The following is a 27,459-nucleotide window of genomic DNA, read 5'->3' on the forward strand; positions in this document are numbered from 1 at the left end:
GCTGACGTCACGTCGGTCGCGAAAAGGACGCTACCTGGCACCGGGTCGAATAGGATTTGGCGGTCCCTCGTAGCTGCACGGGCGAGGGCAGCCGAGATTGGGGCTGGGGTCTGTGCGTTCTGTTGAACCATGACGCTGTATGATCTTGGTGTCCCTGGTTGGGGTTTGGCTGATTGGCTTGCATTGTCGACAATATCCTTGATGTCTTTCGAGTTTTCTTCTAAAGTTGTTTTGAATTTAGTGATTTCGTCGATGTTTGTCTTGAGATTTTCTGAGGCAGTGAGGATGGACGCTACTTGAGGTGAGATAGCCGCCACGACGTGTGCTGACAGTGAGGAGGTGAGGTTTGCTATGACATGGGCTGAGAGCGAGGTTGAAAGTGAGTCCGTTATTTGCTGGATGTTGAGCTCTGTCGCGGTTGTAGGAGCGTTACTGGTGCCTTCCTCGAGAAGCAGCACGACGGCTCGAAGGCCTTCTATCACTATGCGGGGAATTCCTGTATACTGTGTGATGTGAAAGATTGTTAGTATTAGGCTTTCGTTCGTCATGGGTTCTCCAGTCCGGCAGAAGGGAGACTTCTCTAGGAAGGCAGCACTGCTTTCTTTATATTTGACATCATATTCCTGCTGCATGATTTCGTCTCGTGGAAGCAATAGGGAGACTGTGTTATGGTGAGAAGCCCTGATTCTATTGGTGGGAGTGGGGGTGCAGATGTTTGTACTACCGGTCCCCACAGGCGTTGGTCGCGTTTTCCCAGTTGCCATTGGCTCTGGATTCAACAGTGCGGACCGTTGGGCCTAGCCTGGCAGGTATTAGAGTAGTAAGCTAAGAGGGTTTTAGGCGTTGATGACGCCTGGGGCGCTGTTGGGTGCAGTGCTGGGATCCGAAGTTTCGGGGTCCTAGTCGGGGTGCCACTTGGTAATAGTGATGTTCAAGGCCCGGCTTCAGGCCGTGAGCCGGGCCTAGCCGGGCCCACTTAGGCCAAGCCCAGCCGGGCTTTGTAGATGGCCTATGAAGGCTTAGGGCCTGGCTCAAGTTGTGTCCAGGCCAGAGCCAGGCTTTCAGGCCACGGCTTTCAGGTACGTTTTCGTTCAGTCGGCTATGACCGTGAAACTGCAATAGTTTCAAAGCCTCAGCTGTCTAGGATAAACTAATTTGAGTTTTTGAATTTTCAACAGGTCACATCCGCATATGGTGCTGCGCGTCTATTCCGATGGCGAGGAACCACCTACTAGTACGGCACGCCCTAAACGTGTTGCTGTGCCATCAGCGAAGGTAATTTGTGCGGATAACGCTGCTGATCAAGAATTAGCTTCACACAGGCGAGCTCACAATGATGCAAGTCGTGCTGCCAATGCTCCCTCTGTCATTTCTGTGGCAATACCTCTGAATCCCCCAAGTACCGCATCTCCTACGAGTTCTCGTAGCCACAAAGTCACCGTCGTTGAGGTTGACGATAACGACAATGATATCGAGCTGACAGGCAGCACACACAAAAAGCGACTGACGAAAGGCGTGTTTATACTATTTTGTTGGATAAGTACTGACTAATGCCTACATCACTACAGGCAAAAAACGAGCTTATAGCCCTGATCCTCCCGAACACGCAAATGAGACTGAACACGATGCAAGTCCATCAACTGGTGAGTTTTCCTACCGAACGAAACAGATACATAATACTGATATCTATTTGACATATGTAGTCAACGCACCGCATGCAACTAGTTCAGCAAACCACTCTGACGAAGTTGATGCTGATGGCTTCCTCAAGGATGTTCAAGTCATGAGCATTGACGAGGCCTCTGAAAACCCACGTCAAGAGCAGCGAAGTCGCGACATCACCAAGTTTTTTTCCGAGCCTTACACTGACAAAGGCAAGAAGCACCGGAATTGTCGACTGTGCAGGTAAATTTACATTTCTGTCTCATGCACATTGTACTGACTATGCTATAGCAAGAAAATGAAAAAACCCGTTGCTTTTGTCAATGAGGTGACGACTATGCGACGCCATATGGACGCTTCGCACAGGGTAAGTATTGCCAACCCGAGAAAACATGCCACTAACTGTTCATTATAGAATGAATATCTTACATGGGCCGAAGCTGAGAAATTTGTCTCGATGTTACCAAAGGACACCAAGCGCCGCAAGCTAGACGCTGCTGCTGACTCTCAAGCACGACTCGATGCCCACCTCCGTGAGCCGCAACCAAAGGAACAGATCATCCCATACTCAGATGCAATCTTCCGCGAGGCCGCCATTGAATGGCTGATTGAAACTGACCAGGTATGTTTTTTTAATTTAATTCTGGCAATTGGACACTTATCAGTTCACTGCAGCCTATTGACGCACTCAACCACAAGTCCTTCAAATATATGATTGATGTAGCAGCACGAGCTACCAACGGTGTCAAGCTACCTAGTCGATCAAAGACGCGCCGAGCCATTATCGACCTCTTCAAGCGTAATCTCACCAACCTTCGCCGACGGTTACTTGTAAGTCATTTGTTGATTTTTTTGTCGTTATTTCTAACACGAACCACAACAAGAGCGACGCTGTCAAAGGACGGATCAATTTGACATGTGACGCCTGGCAAGCATCGAATGTCGATGGCTATTTTGCCCTCACTGGTCACTGGATCGAAGAAAGAACAGTCGGTGTTTGGAGCGTTCAAAGTGCCCTTCTTGGCTTTACTCGACTGAACAACGCTCACAACGGTGTCCGTCTTGGTCAAGCGCTGTTCAAATTAGTTAAACGTGTTGGGATTGAACATAAGGTAAGTAAAATTCTAGCTTCATAACAGTGTGGCACTGATGAAGTTTCAGATTGGCTACATTACGTGCGACAACACAGCCAACAACGATACCATGATGGAACATTTCGCCATCCACATCGAGGCACACACCAAGAAGACATTCGATCATAAAAAACGGCGCCTTCGGTAAGAGTTTCTATGTCTTGTTTATTACTACCAATTCTCACATATATTCAGGTGCTTGGCCCACATTATCAACCTCGCAACTCAGGCGCTGTTGTCCACACACAGCAAGTCGAGGCACTACGATGCCACCCAACCTAACGACGATTTGCTTGCCCCTGCGACTCACTCCACACTTGAACGAGACGAGGTTGGATTAGTCCGGTCAATCTGTGTCAAGGTTTGCCGTCCGTCAAATGCACATATGTTTTGTTGACATTGTTCATTGTAGGAGCGCTCCTCAGCTCAACGAAAGGAACTTTTTCAGAGTGTCCAGCGTCGAGACGAAGATGGCCACACGCCAATCAAACATCCACAACAGCTGCTTCTCGACATGAAAGTAAGGTGGTCCTCAACATACACCATGCTTCAACGTGCATTCGAGCTGCGAGATGTAAGTTCAATTTAGGATGTCAATGTTGTTCCCGCTGATGTATATTATTAGGAAGTTGACTATTTTGTGGGCCGGCTCGGTTTGCAAGAGAAGGACTCAGCTAAACGGAAAAAGATTACGGACCTTGAGCTATCATCTGAAGAGTGGACCTGTGTTCAACGTCTGCTCTCAATCCTTGGTGTATGTATTTTTATCTTACAACTCGAGTCGCGGCTCACGTTGAAACTACAGTTTGCCGAGTTGTCGCAGCAGTCCTTCTCATCTGAACATGGACCAATGCTTCACTTAGCATTGCCTGCATTGGAGTCGTTGCATAGCGCATGGTCTTCACGTTCTGGACGTATCAAGTATCTCGATTTTGCGGAGGGCCTCGATGCTGGTATTGAGAAGATTACGAAGTATTACGAGAAGTCGAGTAGTTCTGACGCCCATATTATGGCGATGCGTGCGTCGTTCTTTCATGTACATAGTATTACTCCCACTGACTTTCCAACGACAGTTCTCGATCCGTCACAAAAGGAGACCCATCTTCGCAAGTATTGGGGCGAGGAATTGCTTGTCGAAGCACACAGACATGCAGAGGAGATGGTAAGTAAAGCTCTCGTCACAACACACTCACTAATGGTACATCTAGTACAAAGAACGGTATCTCGAAATGTACAGCAACGATCCCGACTCTAGGAATGGTGTCGAAGTCAAGGTCAGGAAGACAGGGAATCGCAAACTCGATGCTCTGCTGCAAGAGCTCTCTGACGGCGAGGATGACAGTGACTCGATGCTGCAGCCCACCCTAATCTCTCACGCGAGTTCCACAAATTCTGTCACTCCCTCCGAAGCTGCGAATGAGCCGTGGCGGCACGACTTTCACGCTTACCTCAACTCCAAGGACCACCTTGGAGATATGACTATTGTGCAGTGGTGGGGCATCAACGCACCTCGATACCCAGTCTGGGCGTCACTCGCGCGTGACTTCCTTTCCATTATGGCCACGTCTGTGTCCAGTGAACGTGCATTCTCATCTGCTGGTATTACTATCTCCAAGCGCCGAAATCGTCTCAAACACGACATCGTCGAAGCACTGCAGTGCTTGAAATGCATGATCAAACATGATCTCCTGTTTCGCAAGGACCCATCTGTTGCAACCGAGTTCGTAGATGATGCATTGTCCGAAGATAAGACTCCTGCTGCTCTCAACGAAGATGATGGGTGGGATGATGTTGCTGAGGATTTATGTGAGAATGAGGAGCTGTTAGAATCAGATGACGAAGATGTTTCTATTCAAATGTTAGATGAAATTTGATTTACTTGCTACGTTTTTTGTATCACAAGGCCCTAGGCCCAAGCCGAGCCAAGCCCCAGCCGAGCCTGAGCCCTACCATAGGGCCTGGCCTTGGTTTGAAGCAAGCCCCAGCCCTCCAAGGCCGAGCCGTGGCCCCGGCTTTTGAGCCGAGCCGGGCCTTGAACATCACTACGTTGGTAATAGGCCAAGAGGCGATATCCTACAACTTTTCCTTTAGACTCATAGGTGACTCAAGGTGTCGATGTCACAGCTTGGACCATAGGTTTGAGTATTGGGAACTCAGGTACATCTCCTATGTCGTCGTCGTTAGGCGTGTCAAACCAACTGATATTTTCTTTAGATTGTCGTGCGACAATCTGTGTATTGGGGTCTACGTCTATGTTTCTATCGGTACGTAACCTAATACGTGACGTTTTCAATCCACTAACACTACCAAGGATGGGGCTTATGCTCATCATAGCAGACCCTTTGCCCCCATCAATGGTGGGTGGTCCATGGATTTTTGATGGGGCTCCCAGAGCTCCCAGCCACGAGTCCGTGGATAGCTGATCACTGGTTGGGGCTTCCACCCTCAAACTCAGTGATCGCTTGGCTCTAGTGACCTTGTCGTGAGTCCATGCGCTCTCAACACCCAGGTCGAGAGTGCCCGCGTCAACGCTCAACCCACTCACTACAGCTGGGGAGCTCAGCAGAAAGGTACCAGGTACGTTTCGTTGTCATTGTTGTTCAACATATTGATTTTTATTTTCAAATTTTATTGAGGATAGGTTTTGAGGTTGTAAAGCAGGGTTGTTGACGTACGAGGGTGATCAGTCCTCGTTGACGGCGGCCATAGGTAGAATTTTATTTAGATTTAGGGAAGTTCAAAATATGTGGTGTTTGTAGAACATTCACACAATAAAGTCGATTAGTGAATAGACTTATTTCAGACGAGGGAACTGTCCGAACTAAATGTTATTTGGTGGGGGAAAGATCAACTACTCTGACAGTAGATCAAGGGAGCCTTATATACTGTAGAGTAAGGAATAATAAAGAAAATGAGAGAAACTATGGGGAGATGTTGCCTTGTAATGATGAAGGCTTTTAGGAACGCTACAGCCTGTGACCATTCTAAGAAATCAGGCTCCTCTATGTCTCCCTATATATCTCACTATGTACCTTGCTCAGAGTACGATACGCTTCGCCGGCAGATCTACGTATTTACCTTTATGTATCGGAAAAAAATGTACAATTGACGATGCACAAGGGTTCGGTGCGAAGCTGAAGCAGCGCACACCGTAAATACATTCAGATACATGTGAATTTTGAATTTTATATTTGGCCTGTGAAATATTTTAAGTCGTCATGTGATGGTAGAGCGATTTAACGAACCAGCAGCTCGATCACAATGCGAGGAATGCGATAGACCTTTTCTGCATGAGGAATGAATCTACGATGAGAGACGAAATTTTTCAACCGACACATTGTGCAGTCAGAAGCGAGATATCCAAATGTACGCAGGTAAAGTGGGGCGATTACGGAGGATAACGAAGGCACCCACAGACACGTAGAGAGAGCACATCACCAACTCGTAAAAAAATCTAACTAACGCTTCAGGAAACATGCAGAATTTGACCATTCTCCTCGCCATCTGCAAATTAGGCATATCTAAGAGACAATTATTCGGATCCTACGGACGGACAAGCAAGAGTATCTGTTGTCAAGTTGAGTCACTGGGCCTTGCCTGCCATAACTGATCAGTATCTCTTGTGTGGTGATCGACGAGTCGCGAGTATGACTAACCCCTACGGTGCACAGCCCGGTTATGGCACCCAGACAGGGACTTCTGATAAGACATCTTGAATCAGGTTCCTTGGTTATTCGTGTGTTCAAGGAATGGTCAGAAGTCTTCTGCGAAATGGAAGTGTGAAATTCTTCTACAAAATTTTCTTGTGCGACGCACGGAATGTCAAGACAGAGTAATGAAACATGCTCATTGAAGAAGGAAATCGTACCCGATAGATGCCAAAGGCAACAACCACAGCATAATTCGAGGATGAGTGATTTCGATGCTCCCTGGGTCTTCGTCTCACACTTCTGTTGTAGAAAAGATCGCTCCAGTTGTTCGGATGCAGAGAGATATAAGAACATTGAGAAAGACCATCAGATTCCTTGATCATTCGGGTGTTCAGGGGGACTACTGAAAGTGACTTGTCGTCCGAAGGTTTGAAATTTGTAAAGGGGAACTAGGCTCGTGACCAGCCTGGCGTAAACTACCACGGTTGCACAAGTGGTGTAGCCAGGCTGGTCGATCTCGGAGTGGCGTGGCAGGGCGAAGCGAGGAGTTTGAAATTTGATAGGTGCCGGTCGTGCCGGAGGAAGTTCCGATCATACAGCACAAGTTATGTGTCTTGACGCATAGTCAGACTGAACCGTTACGAGTCTAGTCCGCGTCATGATCGAGCTCCGAGACGGAGATTTTTTCTGGGTTCTGTCCCTAGAAGAGGGCACAGGAATACCGCCTGTCGGCAACAATAGCTCGGGTGTCGAGCTCGCTGTGCCCGAAGGTGGGCAGCCCATTCTCATTCAAATGGCGGGAGAGACTGACAGGAGGCTGACGCGGCCAGGATATAACATAATACGGCAGGCTTTGACAAACTGCCCGGCACTTTCCGGACAACCACTCCCCCAGATTTCAACACGGAGTCTGTGACTTGTCTGTATAGACCTCATGCACAGACTGGACAAATCCCCCACTTTCTGGTTGGTCTTTGTCTATGTATATTCGTCTTCTTCTACTCCTGTGCTCGCACTATGACCATATTCTCTAACTCCAACATACAGATCAAGGACAATTGGGATTTAGATGAGTAGATCATGATTCATCATCGGTGCACGGCCATCCTGCTTTCTATAATACCGCGGGTAAGCTGCCATACTGCGGGTTATAAGTACGGTCCGACCTGTGGCCATGTCTCTTCCTTTTGCAAATTGTGCTCCATTTTTTCCAATGCGTACGTGTGACCTCTACAGCATTGCGATCGCTCATCAATACATCATGCATCAGCTTCCTCATACCGGAGAAATGCATTGCCCGCCTCGCATGATTTTCTCTTTCAATCGGATCAGCGCGTTCAAGCTGAACCGAAATCGCAAACAGTTTCCCCTGCGACCTTTTTATGCGACGACATTGAACGGATGTCAAGGGCTGACGCTTGAAAAAGTCGAGCTTAACCTATGTACTGATTCGTTCACACACGGACGGCTATACACCGCGCATTCAAGAGTATGACGTCCCTGAGACATTCGAACGATATTTCCAAGAGAAGAAGACGACAAAAGCAACAGTAACATCCGAAGGTGAATTGAGCGCTTGTATGTACTATACATAAACCTAGGTGCAGCGAGGCTATGCCAGTGAGTGCATGGTTGAGGTGCTATATATGTACTAATACATAATCCTAGCTCAAGGTGTTTTGAGTGGACCTGCAGGGAGGCTGTGCCATTGAGCGCATAACGGCTGGGTGCTATGTATATGCTGTACAGTATTAACACTCGGCCACAGATCTGCATAGTTATTCACCTCAACGTTGTCCTAACATCACCGCTAAGGCGGCTATCTGAGTACTGTCTTGCTAAATTGTGTAGTCATTTTGCCGATGCCAGGCTCCGCATGATCGCCCCAGTACCATCAGTAGTAGTCACCATGACACTATGGCTGAGTCCCTCGCTCAATGCCGTTCGACCGGGACTATACCAAACAGAGATACAATGTTCGACGATAGTTTTTCGACGGATTCAAACTCTGACAGTGATAGGCTAGTCACCATCAGTAGGCAACATGATCTCATGCAAGTTATTTCGAACTGACATTTGTGCATTTACAATATCTCGTACATCGAGACAAGAAGAACAGCCTCTATTTGATACTCTTGGTTGGGGGGGTCTGCTGTAGGAGGCATAAGATCGGGCCTATTGAATATCCCTGAAGTGAATGATACGTATACTCGTGTTTACTGATGTCCAGATATTCTCATTGTCTTCTGGAAGTCTCTCACAGCTATGTTACCCCGTGATATCAGGCATCTAATGACACCGCTGGTCGATATCTTGTTCGGGGTCTTACGGTCCAATCAGACAAGGTTTCTGATTTTGCGACACCATGGCGGTATGTCATGATGTGCCATCTAAAGATCTAGGGTTACAGCATCTGAAATGTATAAAGGTAATAGTAGGGCATCGCTGTGAGAAGTAAAACCCTGCTTGTGATTCTCTTCTCGCTGTAAGTCTAGTTCACAGCTCGAAGGTCCTGTAGTCTTCGCACTCATCATCACATCGACGCTTTTACAGGAACAGTTAGGATGCTCTGGCTCCCATTCACGCATAAAGACTCGGAAATTACCTGCTTCGATGACATAGGAAGGTCGAGAACGCATGGTCCAGAACAGAGATACCTCAGTCCTACCACTGGACTCTGCCGACAGCTTATCGTGCAAGCCGTCACACCCTCTGGCAAATTTGAAGTTGCCATCAAGAATAACACCAGCGAGATCTGCAAACTCGCAATATGGCTGCTAACCCATTCACCCTTCAAAGGATGGATTATTTTCGAGTGGATCGGAAAATCAGTGTGGCTTGCACTGAAGCTATTTTGGCCACTCATCTGGTTTCTTGTGCAACTTTACTTCGGCAGTGGTGACTCTGGGGAGGATGCAGACTCATCGTATAACACAGGATACTACAGACCGTATCTTCGCCGGTTTCAGGGTCAGCTGTGGGCGGCTCGTTCTCGCACGGAGCATTCATTGCGTCTTAAAGAGGAACCTGGGATGAATACCCGTACACATGCTTGTTACCCTCGAGTTCTCATGATCCGCGGCTCAAATCGGAATGAGTGGTTTCGATGCGCGGACCGCAATACCATCATCCACGCTAAATACATCGCCATCTCTTACCGCGCCTCCGACATCTACACTCGAGGCCCATGTGAGAAGAAAGAAAAGGCACAGTTTACAGACGACGTTCGTGCGGCGGTGCTTGGACAGCAATTCGATGCCTACTGGCTCGACCTGGAGTGTCTAGGGGAGACTGAGTCAGAGCAGAATCTGGACGTGTACTGCATGTCAGATGTCTACCGTAGAGCGGAGACGACTTTGATCATGCTCGGGAGAGCTGACCCTGGAGAGGACGAGTGCTGGAGGAGCTGGGGCGGACGAGTATGGACTTTTCCAGAAGCTCTCCTGAGCTCTCGGCTTTGTTACAAGTTCCGGGATCGGGAAGAAGTCAAGCCGCTGTCGTTGTTTCAGCTGGCTAACCTGGCCTATACGAACTCGGAAGATGAGCAAGCAATTGTCAATGCATACGGTAATGGGAAGGATCCGCTCGAGAGGCTGGAGCGCTTGGCACTCTTGAAACAAGCTATATGGAGGCGCGCTATGGCAGGTTTCCCAACACTTTCTGGCCCTCCTCTCCTGCCAAGGTTGGACGTGGTACTAGGTGGGGGGTCTGTCACCGGCGGGGGATACAAGCCACACAAAGCGGAGCGAGTTTATGCACTCATGGGCTTTTTTGACCACCGCATTCAGCCGAATCACCATGAGGATGAGTTACAGGCACTCGCGAGGTTATCGATGGCCAATGATAACGACCGTATCACTGAGCGCATGGTATCCATGTTTCCTTCAACTTCCACTCCAGGGGCGTCACGGCGCTGGTACGCTGATAATGACATCTATCACGCGAATCTTTGGGACATCCTTCCGGAGATTCAAGTTGCTGGTGTGACGGGGAACGGAGCTCTCGTTTTGGATGGCTGTCGGGCAGCAGCCATCAGATGGAAGGACTTCCCAGATGTTGCATTTGCGAATACATATTTGCTGACGAGGACGGTTGTCGGTTACATACCATATTTTTCCTGGCCGTTCATTGTCATTGGGGTAGGAATTGTGTGGATGAAGATCGGCAGAGCAGGAGGCATCGTATTCATTGTCTTCGGATTCATCCTCCTCCTCCTTTCCCCTGCACTACTTCTCTATGGCAAATCTGGGCGTATAGTCACTGCGCAACCGTAGTTGATCGGGGTCAAAGGAGTGATTGACCGAGAAACGGTAGAGGGCCACTTATACGGGGGCACCATTGCAAACTTTCCAAAGATATTACACCTCCCAACGGTGTATCTCACCCCCAGCGGTTCACCGTTCTCAACTCCGGAACAACTTGCGAGACGGATAGGCTCAGACAAACAATACGAGGATGCGAGGGAACAAGAGAAGAGTGGACCGGGACACATGTACACGCTCGTCGACACATACTCGTCGACTATGTATTATTTCCGTGCTGAGCGACCGCCGACGGTGTGCATCTTCACAGGACGGGAGGGAGGCCTTGGGAGGTTTATATTTTGTTCGGAGAACTGCAAGTCCAATGAATTGCATAAGGAGATGGTGTTGCGGATGCCCACGGAGATCAGTCAGAGGATGGAGTTGTGTGGTTGGGTCGCGCTTGGATGAGATTGATTTGTATGAGGCCTGTCACCATTCTAAGAAATCAGGCTCCCCTATATCTCACTGTATATTTCACTATGTACCTTACTCAGAGTACGATACGCTTCGCCGGTAGATCTCTGTGTTTGTATTTATGTATGGGAAAAAATATACAATTGACGATGCACAAGGGTTCGGTGCGAAGCTGAAGCAGCGCACATTGTAAATACATTCAGATACTTGTGAAATATTCAAAGTCGTCGTGTGATGGTAGAGCGATTTAAAGAACCAGCAGCTCGATCACAATGCGAGGAATGCGATAAACCTCTTCTGCTTGAGGAATGAATCTACGATGAGAGACGAAATTTTTCAACCGACACATTGTGCAGTCAGAAGCGAGATATCCAAATGTACGCAGGTAAAGAGGGGCAATTACGGAGGATAACGAAGGTACCCACAGACACGTAGAGCACATCATCAACTCATAAAAAAATCCGACTGACGGTTCAGGAAACATGCAGGATTTGACCATTCTCCTTGCCATCTGCAAAATTAGGCAGGTCTAGGAGACAATCATTCGGATCCTATGGACGGACAAGCAAGAACATCTGTTGTCAAGTTGAGTCACTGGGTCTTGCCTGCCATAACTGGATCAGCATCTCTTGTGTGGTGATCGACGAGTCGCGAATCTGACTAACCCCTACGACGCACAGCCCGGTTATGGGACCCAGACAGGGACTTCTGATAAGACATCTTGAATCAGGTTCCTTGGTTATTCGTGTGTTCAAGGAATGATCAAAAGTCTTCTGCGAAATGGAAGTGTGAAATTCTTCTACAAAATTTTCTTGTGCGACGCACGGAATGTCAAGACAGAGCAATGAAACATGTTCATTGAAGAAGGAAATCGTACCCGATAGGTGCCAAAGGCAACAACCACAGCATCATTCTAGGATGAGTGATTTCGATGCTCCCTGTGTCCTCGTCTCACACTTCTGTTATAGAAAAGATCGCTCCAGTTGTTCGGATGCAGAGAGATATAAGAACATCAGAAAGACCATCAGATTCCTTGATTACTCGGGTGTTCAGGGGGACTACTGAAAGTGACTGGGCGTCCGAAGGTTTGAAATTTGTAAATCAAAACGGAGGTAAAGGGCCACCGTGAAGGTGACAGCTGTACAGCCTATGGTTCTTCAACGCGCCCACAAGCCCTGATGGAGTGCCAGCCCAGTGAGAATGATCGCATGCGCCTCTGTACGCGGTAAACCTTTATACCATAACAAACCTTGTTTATTTGGATTGCAACCGGTACGTGTTGGATACATGCCAAAGAAAACAAGAGAGATCAAGTAGGAATCTAGGGACACATGATGATTTGGATTTGAACTCAACCGGCGGACTCATGTCGAAGGTGATTATATAATCATCGTTGTCACGAACTCGGTCAATTTATCGTTTACTGAACCGTGAGTCTGGCTCAGAACTGCCATCAACTTCGTTCAACTACTTATCGATTATCAATTGTGGACCTTGACTTGAAATATCTAACAATGGTGTTTTGCTAGTTTAAAAGCTAGCTCAGGTTTGCGTATCCAGATTTTCAACCCACTTTCTTTTCTATCTGAGCCTCCTTAGGCCTCATCATCATGGCCGACAATGCTGACGCCACCGTACGTGACAAGACACCTCCCCGTAACTCTGCCTTGTCTGCCGATTCGGAGACTGGGCTCAAGTCCACCCCACTCGCAGTCGGTTCCGCTATTGTCAGCGAACACATCAGTACTGTTGGCCTTAAGTGCGTCAGCTCTCATTTTGTTCTCGCCACCATCACTCATCAGTGAACTTCGCAGAGTCAAAAATGTCAGCCCATGGATCGCGAGGGACGTCCAAAACTTTGAGAAGTGTAAGGCAGATACGATGCTGCAAGAACTCCTTGCAAGATGCACAGGTCCCTCTCAAAACCTTTCTGTCAACGAGAAATCGAAGCTACTCGAAACTGCCCTCAATGCTGTTCTGCCTATCTGCAATGCGGGGGCTGTAGCGCAGGAGATAAAGGGACACCTGACTAATTTGTAAGTCAGTATCTCGAGCAGTGCGAAAGAAAACTGACGCCATTGTCAAGTTGTGATACCAACCTCGAACCATTGACATATGCTCCTTTTGTCAAAGCCGCCAACTGTGCGCTCCGTGAACTAAGCAGGGTGAATGTACAAGGAATACCTGCGTTCAAGGTCGACGACAAGACCAACGTTCTACTCCATGTCAATGATCCAATGCCCATATACCAGGACCACCGGGACAAACAGTCCGAACGCAAGCCTGACGTTGTCGTGGTCTCTCATCAAACTGCCCTGGGTACGAAAGCACACGAAACGCAAGAATCCCAGGTTCTTACCGAGATGGCGTGCAAATCGCCCAAAGACAACTTTCAATGGACCGATGTTCGATCGACATTGGAGTTCAAACGCACCCGGAAGTCTCTGACCCATCCGCCGTCCGTTTATAAGATAGATTATGTTGTTCCTTCTCCTTCTGCGCAGTACATGGAATATAGGAAGGACACGAACGGCCCTGCTAAGCCAACAGGTTCAACGCCTGCTACTGGGTCTGCTCAGACCCCCCACGAAGCATCGAATGAGTGTAAGCTGTAGTTTGTCCGTTTTGTGCTTTCTGACTGTCATGTGCGAGGTAGTAAGACCCTCGTCGCAATTGAGCAGAGGAGTCAAGCGCAAGCGAGGCGGCAACAATGAAGATCGGACTGAAGAGGACGACCCGACAAAACCCCCTCCTATCGTCCAGAACGGCCTCTACGTTGCAGAGATGTTCGCGGCTCACATCGCGCGGCAACACGTCATCTCCTTTATAGTGAACAGTAAGTTGATGGGATGCTGTTAACCTGGCGCCAAACTGACAACTCCTTCCAGACGATTATATTTACATCTGGTTTTGTGATCGCGAAACTACGATTCAAGGCGCTGCCATCAACTTCCTTCAGGACCTTCCACGCTGGTTGGTCTTGCTTCTCATCATGCAGCGGATGGGATACGAGCAGTGGGGCCTTAACCGCGTGTTTGAGCCTGAGCCCGGATTTTCGGGCAAGGTGATGATTGAGGATGACCAAATCGACCTTGAGTTGGATGTGAAGTCTAAGGAACGCGTCACTCATTTCGGTATACGCGGACGTGCAACTACTGTGTTTCCGGTAAAGAGCGAGGCACTATCAGATCGGCAGCGGGATCCCCGTTTTCCCAACGAATCTTCCGAACTGGTGGCCAAGCTCTATTGGCCAGAAGAGACGCGTCAGAGCGAGCCAGACATCCTCAAGGAGGTCTACAAGATTGCACAGACAGATCCGGATGTGCGAGGCCACGTCCCAGAGCTGGTCTGGTTCCACGAGTTTAAAGAAACATCCACGTCCAAAATCAGAGTCGCACTAGGACTGAAGGACGCTGAACAGGCCGAACAGGGCAGCCGTGTCTTGTACATCATCGTATTCAGAAAGCTCATCCCAATCACGACGCTTTCTGGCGATGAGTTCCTTGCCGCATGGTGGCAAGTTGTGAAGTGTAAGTTTTTTTCCCTTCTTCTGCTCCTCATCATTCATCCACCACTCGACAGGTCATCGTGCCCTCTGGAAGGGAGGCGTGCTTCATCGGGATGTCAGCCCTAGCAATCTCATGGTGTACCGCTTACGCGGTCAATTCATAGGCGTTCTCAACGACTACGACTTATCGTCATTTAAACGCGATGGTCCCAGGGGCCTCGAACGCACAGGAACGCTACCATTCATGGCCAAAGACCTTCTCATGCCAGAGGCCACGGCAGGCAAGGTCGAGCACGTGTATGCGCATGATGCTGAATCGTTGATCTGGGTCCTTACCTGGGTCTGTCTTCGGTATGAAGGTGGACACCTCCTCAGCACGAACAGACCATTGGAAGATTGGCTGAAATCGGATGCTCCTATGTGCGCAGACAAAAAGGGCGGCTTTTTGACAGGGGGGATCAGAAATGTGCGTCCATCCGGATCGCACAAAAAGTCCTGGGACCTGGTAGAGAGGTGCTTTGATGGGATCCACTCGATTTACCTTCCATCAGGGTACCGCGAACTTAGCGATGAATCAGCATTTCAGCTGTTACTTGAGGGTCCTATGCTAGAGCATGAGAGTCGTAGGCGTACTTATAGTTGAGGTAGCGTGCCTCCCTTAGAAATCGCACTGTAGAATAGACAATCACAAGCGAGAAACGGTCTTGGGTACTACTATGACTTCGTAATGAATAGAATGGTGCAATAGGAGGCTAAGCACGCGCATTTGAGAACACGTAGCACATCATGATGTTTGTGGATAGATGTTTGCATAATGGAGACTTGGCAGTACTCAAGGTTGGTCAATTCTCTCAAGCTCTCCGCATCTTCTGCAAATCAAGCAGGTCGAGAAGACGATGATCCCATGGAGAGACAAACCAAAACACCCGTCGAGTGGGCATTACCTGCCAAGGCTAGAACTAAATTTGCGCCTCTTTTGTGCTGATCAGCAGGCCGTATTAGGTCTCAGCGCGCTAGCGTTGGGCACGACATTCATCTCGTGGGCTCCGACCCGCAACTTTGAGGACTATATGACGAGTGATTTTGAAGCTCACCGAGGGAGCAACCGCGGATCCTCTTTTCACACTTCGATCGCACAAGAGAAAGATCGCGATTGTTGAAAGCAGACAACTTCTGATAAGACCTTTAGATTCCTCAATTATTCGTGTGTTCAGGGAATAATCAGAAATGGTTGACGATAAATCAAAAATGAAGACCGCAAATTCAGTAGGTCAGTGGACTTTGGCAAAATTTCTTGTGCGACGTGGGGAACACCAAATAGACCCATAGCAAATGTTCAATTATGAAGGAACTCGTACCCAGTAGATGTCAAAGGCCACAACAACAATACATATTTCGAGGGTGAGGCTCCCCGAGTGTTCCTCCGCGTCTCCCACTTTCATTCTCCAGGGAAAAATTACGCGGCTCAGTTGTTTGAAGCGCCCAGACAAAGACATCTCGAACGGCCATTGAATTTCTCGCGTGTTCGGGGAAACTAGAGGTGACCAGTGACCCATCATCCGAAAGGTTTAAGGCTCGCTATATGGAATTTCAAATTTCGGAGGTGGAGGGCCACTGTGAAACTTAGCAGCTGTGCTATCAGCCGGCGTGTTGTTCTTCGCAGCTTCAGCGCCCACAAGCTACTCCTTTGAAGTTGCAGACTAGCTAGCATCAGTCCCTGCGGCACGTGCGGAGCGCTAAAAAATACCTACGTCCATTTAAGTTGGGAAGGAGGACGATCGTAACTTTTCGTAAGTTATAATTGACACAGACAAAAGAAAACAGCAAGGATGCATAGTTTCAAGCTAGAGTGTTAGGCGTTCTGTGGTAAACGAGGGTAAACGCAGTCATTGGCGTCGACTTGTCCTGTTGATGAGATGATTGTTTGTGTGATTTGATAACTTTAATCCGCCACACACTTACCGTCAGGCTCGCTCAATTAGGCATGCCATTAATTTCGTTCAACGTTCAACTGCTCACCAATTATTTACAACCTCGACTTGAATGCCTGACAATAGGGTTGTGCTGAGTTAAAAGCGAGCTCAAGCCTGCATATTTTTGTTACCAAAGTTCACTTTTTCCTTCTGCTTCCTTAGGCCTCGTCATGGCCAATAACGCCAGCGCCACCCGACAAAAGACACCTCCCTGTAACTCTACTTTCTCCGGTGAGGCTGAGCTCAAGTATACCCCCAAAGCAATCGGTTTCATTGTTGTCAACGAACATAACTGTGCTATAGGCGTTCAGTGCGTCAGCCCTTCCTTTATCGTTTTGCCAGCATCACCCGTATTAAACTTCGTCATTTACGCAGAGTTGATGACATACGGCCATGGATCGCGCAAGATGTCCATAAGTTCGGGAAGTGTAAGGCACAGGCCATACTGCAGAAGCCGCAGGCAAGGTGTACAGGCCTTAATCGTGCATTCGAGCCTGAGCCCGGATTTTCGAGCGATGCGATGGCCAAGGGTACTCAAATCGACCTCAAATTGGAATTGAAGTTTGACAAGTGCATGACTTGTATTTGTATGCGCGGACGTACAACCATTGTATTTTCAGTTAAGAGCAAGGCGCTATCGGACCTGCAGCTGGATTTCCAATTTGAACCCCCCGAGCTAGTTGCCAAGCTCTATTGGCCAGAAGACACATATCAGAGCGAGCCAGTTATCTTCGACGAGGTCTGCAAGATTACGCAAATAAATTCCGATGCGTTGCGCCATGCCCCAGGGCTGGGTTTCTACAAGTTAAAAAAAACATCCACGTGCAAAATCAGCATTGCATCAGGACTAAAGGATGTCGACCAGGTCAAACCAAGCAGCCGTATTTTGAAAATCATCGCGTCCAGAAAGCTTATCCCGATCACAACGCTCTCCGGCAAGGAGTTCCTTACCTCATGGTGGCAAATTGTGAAGTGTAAGTTTTTCTCTCTTTTCCTTCTCCTGTTCCTTATCATCAATTCACTACTCCGACAGGCCATCGCGCCCTCTGGAAGATAGGTGTGCATCACCGGGATATCAGCCCCAGCAATCTCACGGGATACCGCACACACGGTCAATTCACAGGTGTGCTCAATGACTACGACTTATCGTTGTTTCAACGAGACAGTCCCAACAGCCTCGAGCGCACAGGGACAGTACTATTCATGGCGTTAGACCGTCTCATACCAGAGTCCATGGCAGGCAAGGTCGAGCATGTGTACGCGCATGATGCCGAATCGTTCATCTGGGCCCTCACCTGGATCTGTCTTCGGTATGAAGAGGGCAAACTCCTCAGCAAGAACAGACCACTAGAAAAATGGCCGAAAGTGGATGCTCGGACATGCGCAGAGGAAAAGGCCAACTTTTTGTTAGGGAGGATCAGAGACGTGCGTCCATCCGGATCGCATGAAGTGTCCTGGGAAGCCGTAAAGAAGTGCTTTTTGGGGATCCATTCGCTTTACTCTCCATTCGGGTACCGCAAAGTGGCCGATCAATTGGTGTTCGAGCTGTTGCTCGAGAATCCTATGCAGGGGCATCTGTGAGGAGACGGCTGGCTGGTTGTTTTTATGGCAAGCAGGATATGTTTATACGTCGTTGAGGCAGCCTTCAACTCGGAAATTACGAGATTAAGTTATAAACTAATCTGCAGCACAATCGTACCGGAGATCATGGCTTTGTAATGTCCACTAACGTTCGCCGCATTCCTTTAACTAATCCGGCGGGCCCAAGATTATTTTCTGAGCGTCAATGGCGTCTTCACCCAAAGTTATATCAAATGATGTGGTGACGACTCTACAGCCACACCAGGCTAGTGTTGTTGCTGAAGTTTATTCGTTCAGATGCCTTGAGTTGAGTTATGCATTTCATCGACCATCTTATAGTATGTACAGACACATGATCTGGTACTTCGTTTGTGCATGTATTTAATTATATGGCATGAATGGGGCGAAAAGTCGAAGTCCGAGATGTTCTCGAATAATCAAATGTTTGCTATTGAAACTGGCAATTATGAACCGTACAGTCGTAGCACGAACCCCACTACCACTGCCAGTGGGCGCACTCATTTGACAGCAGTTGCATTGGGTGCGCTGTCTGGCTTCCTTTTCTTAGCGACAGGGGCTGGTCGTGGACTTACGGTACTAGCCAAGGGCCTGAAGGGACCGGTATTGGACTGCGAAGGCATATTTATATGCGGCCCTGCCTTTCTCATAGTGGATGCACGACATGCGCATATATCTGATCTGTAGAACACGGCAAATATGATTGCTTCGAATGGGACAAACACTAATAGCAGCGCAGTTTATTCTAAGTGACTTTATTCGAGCTGCAAGTGGACTGAATGCACATTGCGTCGATCAACTTTACGAATCACTAGTAAATCGCGCGTCAGTGTCAACGGCCATACTCCACCGATGTGAAAGCAAAAATATGGCTCACTGTGCAGAATCCCAGAAAGCTCTGTCATGCAGGTGAGTCATGTTATCAGGTCCAGAAAATGCTCATACTCACACATATTTTGGCAGCACAGTGTTTACTTTGGCATTGTGTGTCATAGGTGCAAGACGAGGGACATCCAGATGCATCATTGGGAGAGGGGATGGCAGAGCTTGATGCTACTAAAGTAGCAATGATGGCGAAGACAGTTGCAAAGGAGAAACGCATTGTTTGCGACTCGTGTGGGGGTTCAGGTGATTCTGAAGGCAATAGTAGGAAGACGGCTGGTTTTTATATTGTTCTCTGGAAATACTGTTGCGTGGACGTACCTTCAAATGGATACATATCTATGATTAATCCCAGCACATCGCCATATAGCTAGTATTGTGGGCAGAACTGGCATTGCCAGGCAGATGGCAGCCTGAGAACCTTTCCGGCAAAACTTGAATGTTGCAGAACTAGGCTTTCCGCACATGTTAGGCTCTGCCAGTTCTGCCAGCAAATGATTTACCTCAAACTCCGAATAGTTCTGCTCAGCCGTAGCACCGCGCGAACCTCGATTGGCAACAAAGCCATTACTACTAAACATTCACTTCACCATTAATACGACATCTCGAATTCTTTGGAAGAGATAGACGCACTGCAGGGTAACCACAAAGATGACTGTTGTTGAGACACGTCAGAAGTTGTACTAGGCGAGCTGTAAGTTACAGGAAGTAGGTGTTTTTACGTACCCAGAACCTATCGTAAATTCGACCCTTGATCTTCCATCAGTCTGGCTTTAATGGTGATTGTGTGCCTGTCGCCACTGCGTGTTATCAAAAATTTCCGACGGTAGATACCTGGCTGGAATGTGACCCCAGGGTCAAGTTTTAGCCATTTCTGGACCTATGGTATAAACCGGCTTCGAGACGGTTGATTTTCCGGATTTCAACCACCTCGAAGACATCGTTTGGCCATCAAGTTCCAGCCAGCTGCTACTATGGGTCCAGAACGATACTGCATATACATTGAATAAACCACATTAATTATATTATATTCAATATATATATATCCAGCTGCAGACATTCAATTATTTAAATCTGAGAAATTGCGAAATTTATTAGATATTCCAGCGAATACATGCTGCTAGCTAGCTACAGCTATATATACTGCAGAACGTGAGGGCGCTCGACAACATTAAGTGAAGCGGCGAGATGAATTACGTCGGGAGTAGCTGTCCAAATTAATTCAGCTTGTACTCGGATTCTATGACGACGGGTACCTACAGTAGATGTGCAAGAGACGGGTTTTCCTACTCAGCTCAATGTCAGCGTGTGATATCATAGTGACTGCAAATGTCACCTTGAGTCTTGAGAGGGGGTTCATCCCAACGGAAGGCACGTTTCACGGCCGTGGGCTAGCAATATGTCATAAGTGCATGCACAACTAGTGGGATCGAATACATACTTAGAATTGAGTCAATGCATAATACTTTTTGGTTCCGTCGTGCTCAAATTAGCTCCTGTAGTACCCCATTATAGCTCTGGCCACTGGTCAGTTCTCCGGAGAAGCCAATGGACAATATTACCTTTGACCCGGCAGGCAGACGTGTCGAAAAGGAAAGTACACAACATTCCGCCTTGTCATTGAGAGACGGAGAATTATCGACCTGCTTGATCTTGAGTTCATTGGAGTGTTATTCAACTTGAGATAGGCTACACCGTGACATGCTAGCTAAGTGGTGGATGCTTGATTTAGAGTTAGGAGTGTGTGGTCGCTGCTCGACATCGTCAAGATCGTTGTTGAAGGGTTCAGGGCAAGATGAATTGAAGCTCCGCTGCGCACCTTGGTCTGAATACTTACTGGCACAACGACTGCATATGCGCATACCTCCAAGAAAAGGTGAGGTAATGTCAAACGTTTCGTACTTATATATTGTAGATGTACAACACGCAAAACACACCTCAGGTAGAAGTCACTGTAAGGTAGTTAAGACGTAGGTGAGGGTACCTCTAAGTTCGAGCTATCGTCGATGCCGGTGGTAATTTAAAGAGTCAGATTTCCGACACCATAGAAGTCGGCTGATATTTGATGGCTTCGACGTGGCTGAAACCTTAGGTACCCCCAGATTCTCAGCCATCTCTAAGCCGTCGGAATTGTTGGACAACACGCAGTGCGCCGTGTGCATGTGGCCAATACTTAATCTCACTGTAAAATCAAGCCTACGGTGTTACTGCAAAATCGCTTGGAACAATTTTTCCGCTCACACGGTGACGAATCGAATTGAAATTTTATGTTTGGCCATAGGCAACCTCCGAAATCTTACAGTGTGTTCAAAGACTGGTGAGGTCTAGTGTGGAGACGGCTGGCTGGTTGTTTGTATGACAAGCAGGATAAGTTTATACGTCGTTGAGGCAGCCTCCAACTCGGAGATTATGAGATTAAGTTATAAACTAATCTGCAGCACAATCGTACCGGAGATCATGGCTTTGTAATGTCCACTAACGTTCGCCGCATTCCTTTAACTAATTCAGCGGGCCCAAGATTATTTTCTGAGCGTCAATGGCGTCTTCACCCAAAGTTATATCAAATGATGTGGCGACGACTCTACAGCCATACCAGGCTAGTGTTGTTGCTGAAGTTTATTCGTTCAGATGCCTTGAGTTGAGTTATGCATCTCATCGGCCGTCTTATAGTATGTACAGACACATGATCTGGTACTTCGTTTATGCATGCATTTAATTGTATGGCACGAATGAGGCAAAAAGTCGAAGTCCGAGATGTCCTCGAATAATCAAATGTTTGCTATTGGAACTGGCAATTTTGAACCGTACAGTCGTAGCACGAACCCCACTACCACTGCCAGTGGGCACACTCGTTTGACAGCAGTCGCATTGGGTGCGTTGTCTGGCTTCCTTTTCTTAGCGACAGGGGCTGGTCGTGGACTTACGGTACAAGCCAAGGGCCTGAAGGGACCAGTATTGGACTGCGAAGGCATATTTATATGCGGCCCTGCCTTTCTCATAGTGGATGCAGGACATGCACATATATCTGATCTGTAGAACACGGCAAATATGATTGCTTCGAATGGGACAAACACTAATAGCAGCGCAGTTTATTCTAGGTGACTTTATTCGAGCTGCAAGTGGACTGAATGCACATTGCGTCGATCAACTTTACGAATCACTAGTAAATCGCGCGTCAGTGTCAACGGCCATACTCCACCGATGTGAAAGCAAAAATATGGCTCACTGTGCAGAATCCCAGAAAGCTCTGTCATGCAGGTGAGTCATGTTATCAGGTCCAGAAAATGCTCATACTCACACATAGTTTGGCAGCACAGTGTTTACTTGTGCATTGTGTGTCATTGGTGCAAGACGAGGGACATCCAGCTGCATCATTGGGAGAGGGGATGGCAGAGCTTGATGCTACTAAAGTAGCAATGATGGCGAAGACAGTTGCAAAGGAGAAATGCATTGTTTGCGACTCGTGTGGGGGTTCAGGTGATTCTGAAGGCAATAGTAGGAAGACGGCTGGTTTTTATATTGTTCTCTGGAAATACTGTTGCGTGGACGTACCTTCAAATGGATACATATCTATGATTAATCCCAGCACATCGCCATATAGCTAGTATTGTGGGCAGAACTGGCATTGCCAGGCAGATGGCAGCCTGAGAACCTTTCCGGCAAAACTTGGATGTTGCAGAACTTCCGCACATGTTAGGCTCTGCCAGTTCTGCCAGCAAATGATTTACCTCAAACTCCGAATAGTTCTGCTCAGCCGTAGCACCGCGCGAACCTCGATTGGCAACAGAGCCATTACTACTAAACATTTATTTCACCGTTAATACGACATCTCGAATTCTTTGGAAGAGATAGACGCACTGCAGGGTAACCACAAAGATGACTGTTGTTGAGACAAGTCAGCAGTTGTACTAGGAGCTGTAAGTTACAGGAAGTAGGTGTTTTTACGTACCCAGAACCTATCGTAAATTTGACCCTTGATCTTCCATCAGTCTGGCTTTAATGGTGATTGTGCGCCTGTCGCTGTGTGCATGTGGCCAATACTTAATCTCACTGTAAAATCAAGCCTATGGTGTTACTGCAAAATCGCTTGGAACAATTTTTCCGCTCACACGGTGACGAATCGAATTGAAATTTTATGTTTGGCCATAGGCAACGAAATCACGAGATTACGGTGTGTTCAAGGAGAATTGCAGCGTTCTTCAAAACTCGGCCTCACTAGCGGAACCGGCACTTTTACACCTTAATTAGGTCAAGGGATGTCACATCTTGTATACTGACTAGCCGAGTGTTGAAAAACACGTACTGCAATCTCATATGCAACGCACTGTAAGTCATACAGTAATCTGCAGCACAATCGTACGGGAGAACGTGACCTTGTGATATCCACCAACGTTCTCCACATTCCTGTAATTAATTCAGCGGGCTCAAGATTATTTTCTGAGCATCAATGGCGTCTTCACTCAAGGTTTATATCAAATGATGTGGTGACGACTCTACAGCCACACCAGGCTAGTGTTGTTGCTGAAGCTTGTTCGTTCAGATGCCTTGAGTTGAGTTATGCATCTCATCGACCATCTTATAGTATGTACAGATCGACCTGAGTCGCATCCTACTAGTGAGCGAATCAGTCGATGTCATTGACCCCATCGACAATGATCTAGTTTATGATGACAACGGCATCAGCTTCAGTGTCCACTGTCCACTGTCGACTTCATCAAACACGGCGTCAGCTCTATTTATCGAGTCGTCCTCAACACCTAAGACAAGTACTCAGATGGTGATGCATGGCATGTGTCAGCAATGATTTAAAAAATGGATGAACACTCTCATCACCACCAACCTGTCCATCGTATGTCAAAGAGTTGATATGAACACTGCACGCCCAAAACAATTATTTGCCCTGTGATTTTCATAGAAACAGAGGCACGTAGCGGGTCAAATCCCGTGTGCAAAAGCGCGTAAACAAACGTCAAATTGACCCACGTAAATTAGCATCGAAGAATCATCACCACTGGCAGGGAACAAGGGAACAGTTAAAGATCGGTGATCCCTGCTCAACGACAATCTGGTTCCTGTCGCAGTTTGGGTTTTGGCCTTGATCGAGGCTCAACCATTTACCTGGATCCCACAATGTTGGTGGGATGGGCGCTGCGCCCTTCCTGGGAAAGCCTCGATGTACATTAGGATCGGCATGCCCATCTGAAGTGCCGGATATGGCATTGAACGCTTTGCGGCATTGCGAACCTTCCTGGATGAATATGAACTGTCGTGACACATTGAGGTGGATGAGGGTGCATGTACAAACAATCCTTCAATTTCCGCAGACGAAGTGTCCGCCCAGGGGCTAGAGTCAACATGTGTCACCTATCGGAAATCACCGCAACTACGATGGCAAATTCTTTGATGAATTGCAACGTTCGAAAGGGTGTAGTGATTGGGATGATGGACTACCTCGCTACTTCCGCCAATTTGGATGGTGTTCAGTAAAGTCGAGTCCGACTTGTTGAATTCTAAGATCTGCGAGTGTCTTGCTCAAAGCCGCAGAGGTGGGTATGCTAGGCAATTTATTTTATTTTGTTAGCCTGTATCATTAGACGTCCAAGTGATGGAGCGTATTCACCACTGTGTGCTGCAAGCGGGAGCATTCACTTACTGTTATTATGCTCGGCTATTGAACTTCCTCTAGCCTCTTCACAGGAAACCAATTTGAACTTCGACTCGTGTCCAGCTGATCTGGCTGGCAATGCTCGGCTCCTATCAAATAATATTTTGCGGCGCTCGTCGCCGATCCTGGGAGATGCATGATGTTCTGACTGGGCCGGACTCTTTCGAAGTTGATCATAATGACACAGCGGGGAAACTGACATTTTATCACCTTTTGCCGCCAGTGAAATTACATTCTAAAGGTAATCCAGAGCGCTCTGGAACGCTCTAGGCTAGGTCTGGAATGGTCTAGCCAGGTCCAGATCTGCTTTTGATTGAAATCTTGCAAGAGGTAAAATGTTGAAACCCCCGGTGTGTGAAATTGCAGACTTCGTCCCTGGAGTGGTGCCGTCACCTCGCTGACTCAACCATACAAGCACTGACAAACAATCATATCATTCCCACTTCCAGCTCCGATTGACCCTGCCATGACAGCCACGTAGTACAGTACGTTGATTCCCCTTGATCATTCTGTTTCACGAAGCTGAGACAGTGCATTTAGCTCATTGCACCGCCATACCATGGTAGCGTCTGGTCAATCAAAGATTTGAATTGCACTGGAATCTGGATGCAGCCGAAAATTTCGCTTTTCGTATCTGGACTGTCTGATTGTACAGATTGGGATCGTGAAGGGCTTGCCCAGCAATGCCTGTTCTAGTGGAACTGAACTTTATGGGCGATGCCATGTCATCGAACTTCTTGCACCATACGTTCGCCGTGTTTATGAACAGTTCAATGAGCTTCGTGGGGTTGTCTCTAAGGAGGTCAATCGATTTCAGCGTTCTCCGGCCTCAGCGTTCCGCACGTACACTTTTGGCCAGAGCTAGATGATTTCCCCGATTCAAATTTTGCAGGATTGGGATGTAGGAGCAGCCCGATGTGACTGTAGGTACTTCCATCAACGTGGTTCTACTGATGAGAAGCATTTTCCCTGGTGCATCGTGATCAGCGTCTGACCGTTTTGGCGATACAATCCCGCCTATTCCACTAAGTCACTTCCTTTCCGCATGGTTATGGCCTTTATGGTGTTCAATGCACTGTGCGGTCCAATATATATCCTAAACCTCCCTGTCACACTTCTACCTATCAAGATTCTGCATCCGCAGCTGCATGCTCTAATAATGACCGATCAGGACTATCCTGGTGCTCAACGGTGATTGTCAAATGCCGGCCTTTTCTATAACATTTTCACCTTCACGCCACGCCATTGGGATGCACCATGGCGAACACAGTTATTCCGAGTCTCTTACTCCATCGCACGCGACAAGGACGCTATCATAAGCCTGTTTCACGGCATCCATGAAGAGCCGACTACTTCGATTTACGATAAAACAGAACAATTGTCTCCCGTCTATTGGTCTAGGTTCCGGCTACCAACGACTAGCGAACAATCACGATATAAACGCTGACCAGCGCCAGCAACCTTCCTAATAGTAGGTGTCTCAGGCTATAGATAGCATACCCCTCAAAACGACTTCTAGCCCGCCTAGTAGGGACTAACTTGCTCCGGGTGTGCCTGTATTTCCCATTTCCTGGCGCCAGCTAGCTCATAGAGGCTCATACTTGTTCATACCAAGCACCGTTGATGTATGAAAACATCATTTGACTTGTGGGTTCAGTGCGTTCTGTGTGCCAAATATATGCGGGCGTGTGATTACATTGTCGACTCACCTTGATACTATAGTCCCTTCAAAGTCTCGCCTTCAGACCTCCTGCATGTTCATTGCACCGCCCATATTAGCTGTACGATATATATATATCAAGCACGCACAAACGTAACGTGGGATGAACTCAACCGTGCCGGAAAGTTTACCGTTGCACAGCCTCAGGCCTATCTCATGAAAGGAACTTCGCGAGCGCGAAGGAGCCTGACAGCTCCGATCTTCCATTCGTCTGATATATGCAGCTGTCAGCGGATTAGGCCACTGATAGTAGCTTATTCGGTCCGCTGTGCTAACAAAAGCTAGAAGCTATTTATCTCCTCTATTATAGGAATCATCTTTAGCCCCCCACCTCAACCTACTATCCTACCATGCCCAAAGAGGTTGTGTACACTCTAGACGCCGTCCCTCCCCTCAAGACCTTCTGTGAGTTCTTGTGTTATCGGATGTGAATGGATCATGACGATATGTTCGTTCAGCTCAGGCCATCATATCTAAAGGGTTCGTGTACGTCTCAGGCAACATTGGATGTACAAAGGATTTCCAGATCGTTGAGGGCGGAGTGCAGGGGCAAACAGTGAGCTCATACTTCCTATCTCTCATGAACCAATCGGTCACACGATGTTACAGGTTGCTGCCCTTGAAAGTATTCGCAGCATTCTCCATGCTGCAGGATCTGGACTCCAACACGTTGTGAAAGCGAACGTCTATCTCACCAATCTGACGGCGGATTTTTCTGAAATGAACAGAGCGTATATGGCGGTACGTCTCTATTTATGAACAGGCATTTTAACTAAACCGCTTGACCTTGTCACATAGTTCTTCGATGAACAGGCGATGCCTGCGAGGACTTGCATCGGTGTAGCTTCCCTTCCGCTGGGCGCAAGCGTCGAGATCGAGTGTGTAGCAGAACTTCCAGACGCCTGATATCCCAAGTAATGTGATGCATGAAGATAATGCAAGAAAGTTG

General features: G+C 47.7%; 5 protein-coding genes across 5 annotated transcripts; all 5 read left to right on the forward strand.

The window, feature by feature from the left end:
* The first annotated feature begins 8,406 nt into the window (after positions 1-8,406).
* F5891DRAFT_1172484 (uncharacterized protein) lies at positions 8,407-11,191 on the forward strand. The gene is made up of 4 exons (XM_041365591.1): positions 8,407-8,638; positions 8,699-8,816; positions 8,999-10,696; positions 10,736-11,191. The coding sequence occupies exons 2-4, from the start codon at positions 8,711-8,713 to the stop codon at positions 11,155-11,157; spliced, it is 2,226 nt and encodes a 741-aa protein (XP_041227343.1). The 5' UTR covers positions 8,407-8,638; positions 8,699-8,710; the 3' UTR covers positions 11,158-11,191.
* A 1,275-nt stretch (positions 11,192-12,466) lies between these two features.
* Positions 12,467-15,572, forward strand: F5891DRAFT_1144295 (uncharacterized protein). The gene is made up of 5 exons (XM_041364972.1): positions 12,467-13,199; positions 13,250-13,767; positions 13,820-13,999; positions 14,052-14,693; positions 14,746-15,572. The coding sequence occupies exons 1-5, from the start codon at positions 12,784-12,786 to the stop codon at positions 15,312-15,314; spliced, it is 2,325 nt and encodes a 774-aa protein (XP_041227344.1). The 5' UTR covers positions 12,467-12,783; the 3' UTR covers positions 15,315-15,572.
* Positions 15,573-16,631: 1,059 nt separating this feature from the next.
* On the forward strand, positions 16,632-18,621 carry F5891DRAFT_1107837 (uncharacterized protein). Its single transcript, XM_041363678.1, has 3 exons — positions 16,632-16,954; positions 17,020-17,618; positions 17,678-18,621. The coding sequence occupies exons 1-3, from the start codon at positions 16,815-16,817 to the stop codon at positions 18,223-18,225; spliced, it is 1,287 nt and encodes a 428-aa protein (XP_041227345.1). The 5' UTR covers positions 16,632-16,814; the 3' UTR covers positions 18,226-18,621.
* A 1,571-nt stretch (positions 18,622-20,192) lies between these two features.
* F5891DRAFT_1027876 (uncharacterized protein) lies at positions 20,193-20,926 on the forward strand. The gene is made up of 3 exons (XM_041361454.1): positions 20,193-20,333; positions 20,386-20,516; positions 20,567-20,926. The coding sequence occupies exons 2-3, from the start codon at positions 20,391-20,393 to the stop codon at positions 20,747-20,749; spliced, it is 309 nt and encodes a 102-aa protein (XP_041227346.1). The 5' UTR covers positions 20,193-20,333; positions 20,386-20,390; the 3' UTR covers positions 20,750-20,926.
* Positions 20,927-26,860: 5,934 nt separating this feature from the next.
* On the forward strand, positions 26,861-27,416 carry F5891DRAFT_1187243 (Endoribonuclease L-PSP; the record flags this gene model as incomplete). The annotated part of the gene is made up of 4 exons (XM_041366806.1): positions 26,861-26,915; positions 26,969-27,066; positions 27,120-27,251; positions 27,309-27,416. The coding sequence occupies 4 exons, from the start codon at positions 26,861-26,863 to the stop codon at positions 27,414-27,416; spliced, it is 393 nt and encodes a 130-aa protein (XP_041227347.1).
* Positions 27,417-27,459: the final 43 nt, after the last annotated feature.

This window comes from Suillus fuscotomentosus, assembly GCF_016647785.1.
Source record: "Suillus fuscotomentosus strain FC203 chromosome Unknown F5891scaffold_20, whole genome shotgun sequence".
Taxonomy (NCBI): domain Eukaryota; kingdom Fungi; phylum Basidiomycota; class Agaricomycetes; order Boletales; family Suillaceae; genus Suillus; species Suillus fuscotomentosus.

What these genes read in the sequence shown, in the direction of transcription:
- F5891DRAFT_1172484 (XM_041365591.1), top strand. Translation starts at nt 8,711, where the DNA reads ATGTTACCCCGTGATATCAGGCATCTAATGACACCGCTGGTCGATATC. An exon ending in GATTTTGCGACACCATGGCG is followed by an intron (nt 8,817 to 8,998) that starts GTATGTCATGAT and finishes ACGCTTTTACAG; the next exon opens with GAACAGTTAGGATGCTCTGG. An exon ending in TCTCTATGGCAAATCTGGGC is followed by an intron (nt 10,697 to 10,735) that starts GTATAGTCACTG and finishes TCGGGGTCAAAG; the next exon opens with GAGTGATTGACCGAGAAACG.
- F5891DRAFT_1144295 (XM_041364972.1), top strand. Translation starts at nt 12,784, where the DNA reads ATGCTGACGCCACCGTACGTGACAAGACACCTCCCCGTAACTCTGCCT. An exon ending in CCACGAAGCATCGAATGAGT is followed by an intron (nt 13,768 to 13,819) that starts GTAAGCTGTAGT and finishes TGTGCGAGGTAG; the next exon opens with TAAGACCCTCGTCGCAATTG. An exon ending in ATGGTGGCAAGTTGTGAAGT is followed by an intron (nt 14,694 to 14,745) that starts GTAAGTTTTTTT and finishes ACCACTCGACAG; the next exon opens with GTCATCGTGCCCTCTGGAAG.
- F5891DRAFT_1107837 (XM_041363678.1), top strand. Translation starts at nt 16,815, where the DNA reads ATGGCCAATAACGCCAGCGCCACCCGACAAAAGACACCTCCCTGTAAC. An exon ending in AACTGTGCTATAGGCGTTCA is followed by an intron (nt 16,955 to 17,019) that starts GTGCGTCAGCCC and finishes TCATTTACGCAG; the next exon opens with AGTTGATGACATACGGCCAT. An exon ending in ATGGTGGCAAATTGTGAAGT is followed by an intron (nt 17,619 to 17,677) that starts GTAAGTTTTTCT and finishes CTACTCCGACAG; the next exon opens with GCCATCGCGCCCTCTGGAAG.
- F5891DRAFT_1027876 (XM_041361454.1), top strand. Translation starts at nt 20,391, where the DNA reads ATGTGCAAGAGACGGGTTTTCCTACTCAGCTCAATGTCAGCGTGTGAT. An exon ending in GCACGTTTCACGGCCGTGGG is followed by an intron (nt 20,517 to 20,566) that starts CTAGCAATATGT and finishes TCGAATACATAC; the next exon opens with TTAGAATTGAGTCAATGCAT.